Source organism: Vitis vinifera, chromosome 14 (genome assembly GCF_030704535.1).
Source record: "Vitis vinifera cultivar Pinot Noir 40024 chromosome 14, ASM3070453v1".
Lineage (NCBI taxonomy): Eukaryota > Viridiplantae > Streptophyta > Magnoliopsida > Vitales > Vitaceae > Vitis > Vitis vinifera.
Window position 1 is genome coordinate 24,962,660 of NC_081818.1, and position 9,489 is coordinate 24,972,148.

Consider the following 9,489-nt stretch of genomic DNA (forward strand, 5'->3'; position numbering starts at 1 on the left):
TATAAAATGGCAGTTCGGTAATTAGAAGTAAAACAAGTGTCATTTGTGGGTCTGTTGATGACTGATCTCTTTAGTAAGACTTTGGCAGGGTCTCTTGGAAAGCAGAGATAAGGACACATGCATGTTACCACCACAGGTCAGCACTCAACGGTCAAGATTCCCTTAAACCTTCCATCTACGCGACAGTGACCGTGAGATCTAAGGATGCAACTAACCCTGGTTATGCTTTAGGGGTTGAAATATTAACCATGGTTGTTGGCTCAGTGTTGGGCAGGGGCTTCTCTCTGAGCTTTAACAGGAGTGAGAGAGGGAGAGTGGTGAGGAGAGAGACAGCTCCCTCTGATTGCCAAGAGCTCCTTCTCTTTCGCAGTATCATTATACGATTTCGATTTAGTTCAGTTTTTTTTTTTTTATCATTTATGGAAATTTTAGATTCTCAGATCTATAAATTTGATATTTTCTTGATGTTTTTCATTGCGGTAATCATCACTTTTTGATCAGGAGATGATCACTGAGAAAATATTTTCCTGTAGTTTCTCGTCCTAGAAGTTTTTTTTTTTTCCTCGAGAAAGTTTGTGGTTTTTTCTTCTTCTTCTCTTCTTCTCTTGTTTCAGATCTAAGCTGAGAGGGAAGAGATGTAAGATATTCGTTTCTAGGGTTACCATTTTCTTTGAGTCCGAGGTAGTTATGGATCTGTAGATCTGAATGAGTGGTTTCAAAGGATCTTTTCGGAGATCGAGTGAGATATCCAGAATTTTGCCCGAGATCTTGGTTTTATAAGGAAAAAAAGCTTTGTTTAATCGAGTGTGAGAATTCAAAACCAGATCTTGGCTGTTTGTCTGGAAGGTTGTGGACTTTTGGATTGGCTTAGAGCTAGATTTACTGTATCTGTAGTTTTATTGCGTGCTTTTGAAGAATGAATTATTTTCCTGATGAGGTTTTGGAGCACGTGTTCGACTTCCTGACGTCCCACCGAGACCGCAATACGGTGTCTCTGGTGTGCAAGTCATGGTTTAAGGTGGAGAAATGGAGCAGGCGTAGGGTCTTCGTAGGGAATTGTTATGCGATTAGTCCTGAAAGATTAATCGCTAGGTTTCCTAGGGTTAGAGCTCTTACTTTGAAAGGAAAGCCTCACTTTGCTGATTTTAATTTGGTTCCTCCTGATTGGGGAGGTTTTGTTTATCCCTGGATTGAAGCCATGGCCAAGAGTAATATTGGGTTAGAGGAGCTCAGGTTGAAGAGAATGGTGGTTTCGAATGAAGGCCTGGAGCTGCTTGCTCGATCGTTCGTGAATTTCAAGTCTCTGGTTTTAGTCAGCTGTGAAGGGTTTACCACCGATGGACTTGCAGCCGTTGCTGCAAATTGCAGGTAGGAGCTGGCTGTTCATTTTTTAGTTTACTTTAGCTAGTATTTTTGCATATTTTTATAAGTTGTTGCCTCTTCTGTCCCTTTCATTTATTTGTTTTTATGGATTTAAGTAGTTGATGAACAACTCTCCGAGAGTCTCATGTGTCTTTCGCTTAGATTTCTGTATATGCGCCTTTTCAACCAAGTTATACTGCTATAATGATACTGATAGCTGAATAAAATTTATTTCGATATCAAAGTTTGTTTGGTTACTAGTAATTGTCCTCGGACGGGAAATTGATCGAGCTGAACCATCAGGATTATTGGTATGATTTAGGTTTTATTTCTCTCATTTATTTAGTTCAATCTTTGGGATGTTCTCAAGTGAAGCTAAAATATCCAGTAATTTGTTGTACAATCTATCAAAATGTTGAAACTCTTTATTATTGTATTCACGATTTCTTGTTGTAATTTGTCCATCAATATTTCCTGCCTTGTCTTGGTGTTTGTGCGGCTCTTTGGTTAGTTTCCTTATTCTTTCCAATCGGGAAATTGAGCGAGCTGAACCATCAGGATTATTGGTATGATTTAGGTTTTATTTCTCTCATTTATTTAGTTCAATCTTTGGGATGTTCTCAAGTGAAGCTAAAATATCCAGCAATTTGTTGTACAATCTATCAAAATGTTGAAACTCTTTATTATTGTGTTCACAATTTCTTGTTGTAATTTGTCCATCAATATTTCCTGCCTTGTCTTGGTGTTTGTGCGGCTCTGTGGTTAGTTTCCTTATTCTTTCCAATCGATGGCTTACTAATTATAGCTGCATATATCCTTTTAAGTCTCCTATTTATATGGACAACTGTCTACTGCCCTCGGTTTCGTAATTATTACTGTATTCGTGCTTGTGAAATTCTCGTTTTAAACTTTTTTCACAGAAACATGATCTAGGATTCTGATGACTAAGAGAAAGTTAATGAATGATTAACAAGAAATCACCACAGACAAAACAAAGAACAGATATGAGCATAGGGATGATGGCTCTGATAGTCTCAGACTCTAAACCTGGTCCAGGCAACAGATTTTCTTTCTTGTTCCCAGACCTGAAAGATCCTTATGGATCTGGAGAACAAAGAGTAAAAGACTTTTGTCTAACTCTCCATATGGTGGTAGGTGCAAACATAGTTCAAATGGACTGAATTCAAGACAATATCACACCATAAACTGTGTTTACAAAACACCCACTAATTGATCTTCAATCCGCTTGGATTGACATCCGACCCTAGTTTTTGTTTTTTCAATTTAAATTTTTAAAGCCTTTTTTTTTTTTGTCTCCTGGGTTATGAAATTTAATCAAGCTCACCAGAAAAGGGGTCTTTCCCCAATCAGGATATGTTTTTGTTCTGGATGTTACAACTTTATTCCGAAAAGATCAATACCCTTTGTTGTGGAATTTCTATGAAATAACTATTTTTGTTACTCATCTGCTGACAAAAAAATGACATGTCCTTGGAACTTCTATGGAATAACTGTTTTTGTTATTCATATGTTGGCTAAAAAGACATTTCCTTCTACTGAAAAGAGGGGTGCTTGGACAGTGGGAATATTATGGGCTAGAAATGTTGGGCTTTGGCATAGATATTAATGTATGCTTCATTTTGTTTCTCTAATCTAGGTTTCTTAGAGAGCTTGACTTGCAAGAAAATGAAGTTGAGGATCGCAAAGGCCAATGGCTTAGCTGCTTCCCTGACAGCTGCACATCACTAGTCTCCTTGAATTTTGCATGCCTCAAGGGAGAAGTTAATTTGACTGCCCTTGAAAGACTGGTGGCAAGATGTCCTAATCTCAAGAGTTTGAGGTTGAACCGTGCGGTGCCCCTTGATGCACTCCAAAGAATTCTTATGCATGCACCTCAACTTGTGGACTTAGGCACTGGTTCTTATGTTCATGATCCAGATGCTGAGACCGTCAACAAACTTATAAGTACCTTCCAGAAGTGTAAATCAATTAGGAGCATGTCAGGGTTTCTGGAAGTTGCTCCTCTATGCCTGCCAGCTATTTACCCCATTTGCTCAAATCTGACCTCCTTGAACCTGAGTTATGCTCCAGGGATTCATGGAGATGAGCTGATAAAGCTAATCCGCTACTGCAGGAAACTTCAGCGACTGTGGGTATGAACTTTTAACCCAACTCTAGCCTCTGAAAGCAATACTCTTTTTATTGAAATGTATGACAAGTTCCCATGATTTATGCAGATATTGGATTGCATTGGAGACAAGGGACTAGGAGTTGTCGCTTGTACTTGTAAAGAATTGCAGGAATTGAGGGTTTTTCCTTCTGATCCGTTTGGGGTTGGGAATGCTGCTGTAACCGAAGAAGGTCTTGTTGCTATATCCTTTGGCTGCCCCAAGCTTCATTCATTGCTATACTTCTGCCAGCAGATGACCAATGCAGCACTCATAACTATAGCCAAGAATTGCCCCAATTTTACACGCTTCAGGTTGTGCATTCTGGACGCTACAAAAGCTGACCCTGTGACCATGCAGCCACTAGATGAAGGTTTTGGGGCAATTGTTCAGTCATGCAAGGGTCTCAGACGGTTGTCCCTCTCTGGCCTTCTAACTGACCAGGTTTTCCTTTATATTGGAATGTATGCTGAGCAGCTTGAAATGCTTTCAATTGCATTTGCCGGTGATAGTGACAAGGGAATGCTATATGTACTGAATGGCTGCAAGAAGCTTCGCAAGCTAGAGATTAGGGATTGCCCCTTTGGGAACGTGGCACTTCTGACGGACGTGGGAAAGTATGAGACAATGCGATCCCTTTGGATGTCGTCCTGTGAAGTTACCCTTGGAGGCTGCAAGGTACTTGCGGAGAAGATGCCAAGGATTAATGTGGAAATTATAAACGAATACGATCAGATGGAGTTTGGCTTTGATGATAGGCAAAAAGTAGATAAGATGTTCCTTTATCGGACATTGGTTGGGCCAAGGAAAGATGCACCACATTTTGTGTGGACTTTGTAGATGCAGCCTGGCTCTTCCAGATATTTTTTATTATCTAGTAGTTGTACTTTGTTTAGGTGAACTGATTACTGGATTTTTAGTTAATGCAGAATTAGGGGTATGTTCTTGTTTAATTTACTAGAGATCTCTTGTTTGTAATTCTCATTATCATATATAGATCTTTGTTAGTATTTTTGGCAAGTACCTCAGGAGGGGCAATATCGGTTATCAGTGGAATGAATCTTCTTGTGTAGCCTGTAGCATCATTTTTGGTTTTGAATTAGCTGCTCTGGTTGGAAGGATGAATTAGATATATGAGCTTGATTGCTAATTGTTGAGTTCGTGTAGGTCTCGGGTAGGGTGTATTTGATTTTCTGGGAGGACATAGATTTTGGGTACAAAGGGCTGAGGTCTGCCGCCATTTATGGTGAAAGAAACAGCTTCAGGGCTAAGATCTTCAAACGGAAGAACCACCATACCAGCAGCTAAAAGGCCAAGATTTGGATTTATCCTGCTGGGAGAACAACCCTTAACCAGTTCCTACAACTAACTCGCGGCAGAAAATTGATGTCCTTTTCTCAGCACCGTGATGAAAATACTACAACATTTTTATGTTAGGCTCTCGGTCAATCCCATCCCATGTCTACTACCTGCAACAACAGTGATCCTTTGCCAAATATAACTGTTGCACATAATTTCCCATTGTTTATAGTGGCTAAGCTTCCATCCAAAAAAATGGGGTTTATACCATGATATTCCCATCCCCTTATTCTACTTTTAGTAGTTGGTCTATTCCTGAGGAAATAAAGTTGTCCAATTGAAAGTTTTAGGTTATGCCGGTTCAGAAATGTGTTTAGGAAAGAAAAAAAAAATTATTAAGAAATATAATTTTTTCCGCTAAAATATAAAAATATGAAAGAAAATTATCCATATTACAAAAAAACTAAATATCATTAAAATTCATTATAAATTTATATGTTTTCAAATTATTTAATTTTTATATCAAAAAGTTAAAACAAATAAAAATAATTTATTAACTTCAATTTTTTTTCTTCACTTTTTTTTTCCTCAAAATTTATAGCCCTGGTAAAATTTTAGCACAGGGTTCAAAAAAATTCTATAAATTCAAAATATGAGTCAGTGATTAATTATAGCCAATGTTAGACAGCCCAGAAAACTTAAACTGAATCAGTTCATTGTCAAATAAAGGATCTAACATAAATCACAGATCATTTTTCTTTGTTAGTAGATGGTGCAATGAATTCTTTTATTTGACAGTTCTTGCAATTACAAAGAATCACAACGAAGTTGCATAAACTCACTGAAGAGAGGGAGGAGGGGAATTAAAGGAATAAGGAGGGTGGGTGGTGAGGTGGGGTGCTACAACAAACGTACCGTGCTTGAGAAATGTAACTTCAAAAATAACACCACTCATAGAGAAATGGCCTTCTTTAGGAATCATTTCAATGGCAGAATTGCTTTCAATTCCACATGAGCGTATCCTTTGGAAATTCATATTGTAAGAAAAACATTCAATCGGTTAAATTTCAAAATCATATTGAGGGCAAAAACATCCTTGGAAACAAAGCTTAAATGGAGTTAAAAGGGAAAAGCTCACACAAAGAAATGAGAAACTGAAACCACATTAAGGACATTGAAGTACTGCTAATTTCAAACCACCAAAGTGCACAGTAGATATAATCCATACCATGTCATAGAACCCCTTTACAACCAGACAAAAGGCATACACAGCACGAACTAGCAAACCCTCGAGCTTTATTTTTGGATTTTGCAATTTTTAAAAGTTAACCCCCATATTTCGTGCAAGACAACCCATTGAAGCTGCTTTTTCATAAGAAGCAGCATTCCTCCAACAAGCAGCAGCAACAAAGGGCAGCCAAACTGCACATGCAAAAGAAAATACTCATTCCTTGCAGCATCAACATAGAAAAGATATAGGTTGTAAAATAGAGAGAACTTATTTCTAAAATATTAATACATACTTTTAAGGACAACAAGCAAAATTAAAATTATTTGTGATGGAACCCGTTGTATCAACAGAAACTTTTAAAGAGGGATCTCAGAAGGAACAAGCCGACCAACAAATCTGAAGATATTAGAGGCACAGCTATATGAATGACATTATGGGTTCGAGTCTTTCAAGATATGTTTGTCATACAACCCAACATTCAGTTGAAAAAACCAAAATCCAACAAAGATCTAATGTCCAAGGAAATTATGCGAGCCCTATCACAAACCTAATATCACTACTGGGAAGATTCCACAATCCACAATGCCGAAAGGCATAGTTACACAAAGCGTCCATGACCTGTTTTGATTCTTGCTTCTTTTGGGTTACAGTAGAATAAATATCTGATATTCATTATGTCAATACAAGGAAGCATGCACACACAAGTCCATCTATGACAAATAGGAAACGTTATGGTTAAGTATGAAAATAAGAGGAACAAATCCTTCACACAATTGCTATATATGAAGTCATAGAAAACCCAAGAATAAGAACCAAAAAAAAGGCATATGAAACCCAAAAATAAAAAATGAAATCTTTCAAGAAAGAAAACCTTAACAACAAAAGCCTTAGCATAATTTACTTCAGCAGGAGTGGGGGGAAAGCTCTGAAAGAGACTTCCTGTTATGCGATTTTGAAATTCAGCAAAAAAGTACAAGAGCTACCTATGCAGGGAGACTTCAGGTAAGCACTTCTCACATCAATGATTTAACTCCTTTTAGATATATGGTTCAATCACAAAAAGTTTCTTTAGTTCAATGCTTCTTTTCTAGTGGGGGAAAGATCTCAGTGTCATAATGTATATGAGCCCTTCTTGAATACTCTCCTAAGTCCTAATTACGGAATTGTTTCTTCCTACTTATAATTGCTAGGTTTTGAATACTCTCCTAATTATGGAATTGTTTCTTCGTAGTTATAATAGCTCAGTTTCAAAACACTCACCTTAAGGCACTTCCCAGCAAGCAATCTTAAAATCATCATCTACATACTTCAAAGACTTTACAATTTGCTTGCATAATTGGAACAAAGAAAGTGAGGAGAAATGGAGTTGAATCAAATGGACAGGTATGAATATCACAAAATTATAAGAGAAACTGTTCATGATTATGAAAGTCAAACAAAATAATCATCAAGCCAAAGGAAGCCTCCCATAAACAATGGCATATAGGATTTTAAACTCAAACAAATCCCTAGATTATTATCTTGGACTTTAGTGATTGATGGTAATAGATAAACAAACAAACATCCCAATGGACAATGGAGTTCAGTACCACGAAACTGCACAAGTCCTTATCTAAGAACTTTGATAGTACTAAGATAGTTCACTGGCATCCAACTCATGCCATATACTAACAATCTCCGAGTACGAGCAAAGAAAACTTGAAACTTTGATTTCTAGAAAAAAGTAAAAAGAGAGAGAAACGATTCATGATCTGTGTCTAATTCAAATTAGACCTCATTGAGACGGGACTATATCGCCCGCAAAAATGATCCATAGCCACACATGATCCCCAAATGAAACAAACATTACAGAAACCCGAGATAGAGATAGAGAACACATACCATCCTGGTAGAAAGGAGGAAGGACCAGATTGATCTTGGTACTGGTATTGCTGGTATTGCTGGTATTGCTGTGGTGGTGGGGGTGGTGGAGGGTACCCTTCATTGAAATACCCCTGGTACCCTTGATACGGTGGCCCTGGTGGTGGTGGTGGAGGAGGGTATCCTGGATATCCCGGTGGTGGAGGGCACCCTGGTGGTGGCGGCGGCGGTGCTGAGGGGTATCCTGATGGCGGAGGATAAGGGACTGAGTACCCTGTCAGATTCAAATTCAGCGCACACAGATTTAAACTAAAATGAAACCCAATTTAAAAAAAAAAATGGAAATGAAATCATTGATCATAGTCCTGATCAGATAGTCAATGGAGGGGTTTTACCTGGTGGGGGATAGGGTTCTTGGGGAACTTTCTGGTAACTCATTTGCCTGCTCCGGGTGGCTCCAAAACTGGCGTGTGTGAAGAGAATCAGAGATAGACCACACAATATATACGGCAAGAAATTAGGTAGAGCCGATGTCTATCGACTATATATTAAGTTATTAACGGCGGAGAAAAAAAGGGGCTTTCTGGTAATTTAATTCTACAAGATCTCCGTTACAGTAACGTGGCGTTATATGAGAGGACAGGCTGTTCAAACAATATAGATATAGATTGGAAAATGGCACGAAGCCTTCCGGCAGTTGGACTTACAGGTCTTAGCGAGAAAGTTTGGCAAGAATCAAAACGGTGCCGTTTCATTAATATTAATACGAGGTATCCTATTTAATATTTATAGTTTTGGGAGTTTTTTTTTTTTGGTTTAAAATTTAAATTGATTGATTTTTTTTTTTTTAAAGTTGAATCTCATTAAGACCATGTTTGGAACCACCCAAGTATCAATTTAAAAAAAAAGTAATTATATAATTAATTATTATAAAAAATTTAATATTAAAAAATATCTTAAATTAATTTTTTAAAATTATTAATTTTCGAATATCTTGTATTAAATTTTAATATTTTAGCATATTTCAAACATGCTTTTTTTTTATAAATAGTTTTTTATTTTTTTCAAATACCTTATCTTAAAATAAAAATGAGGAAATTTTGATATTTATGTTAAATTATTATTTTTTTAATTATTAGTTTTTAAATGTCTTTTTTTTAATTATGGAAAATAAAAAAATATATTGTAAGTAATTATATTACTAATTTTGAGATGTTTTCAACGTGCAAAAACAAATTGTAACAATACTATATATCAATAAAACCAAAATATTGAATATTTAACATTATTCAAATGTCAATAAAAAATGATTAAATACCTAATAGTTTTATCGTGCCCAAAATGATATTTTTGAGCTTGATTCACAGGTTGGGAAATTATTTTTAAAAATTTTCACTCTCATATTCTTTTGGTTAGGGGAAAAAAGACACATGGAAAACTAATTTGAGCACGATAGGCATGATGATGCCCAATCCTCTTACACAATGGGCTGAATTGGCATGGCATTCGGCTGGATTGGGCCAGTTGAAATGGGCTGGGCTGAAATTTTTAGGCTAAAGAATTTTGGAG

The 9,489-nt window shown here is 36.9% G+C and overlaps 2 protein-coding genes across 3 annotated transcripts; one reads left to right on the forward strand and one right to left on the reverse strand.

The window, feature by feature from the left end:
- The first annotated feature begins 234 nt into the window (after window positions 1–234).
- LOC100263524 (protein AUXIN SIGNALING F-BOX 2) lies at window positions 235–4,550 on the forward strand. The gene is made up of 3 exons (XM_019225111.2): window positions 235–1,368; window positions 3,020–3,515; window positions 3,600–4,550. Exons 1-3 carry the CDS (start codon window positions 917–919, stop codon window positions 4,368–4,370), a joined length of 1,719 nt encoding a protein of 572 aa, XP_019080656.1. The 5' UTR covers window positions 235–916; the 3' UTR covers window positions 4,371–4,550.
- A 1,426-nt stretch (window positions 4,551–5,976) lies between these two features.
- LOC100254964 (protein CYSTEINE-RICH TRANSMEMBRANE MODULE 11) lies at window positions 5,977–8,479 on the reverse strand. Of its 2 annotated transcripts, XM_002274522.4 has the most exons (3): window positions 8,316–8,479; window positions 7,942–8,194; window positions 5,977–6,251 (listed from the first exon to the last, which is right to left on the reverse strand). In XM_002274522.4, the coding sequence occupies exons 1-3, from the start codon at window positions 8,356–8,358 to the stop codon at window positions 6,200–6,202; spliced, it is 348 nt and encodes a 115-aa protein (XP_002274558.1). In that variant the 5' UTR covers window positions 8,359–8,479; the 3' UTR covers window positions 5,977–6,199. The 2 variants fall into 2 exon arrangements, with proteins under 2 accessions (XP_002274558.1, XP_059598346.1); XM_059742363.1 differs by having other exon boundaries at window positions 5,977–8,194; window positions 8,316–8,451.
- Window positions 8,480–9,489: the final 1,010 nt, after the last annotated feature.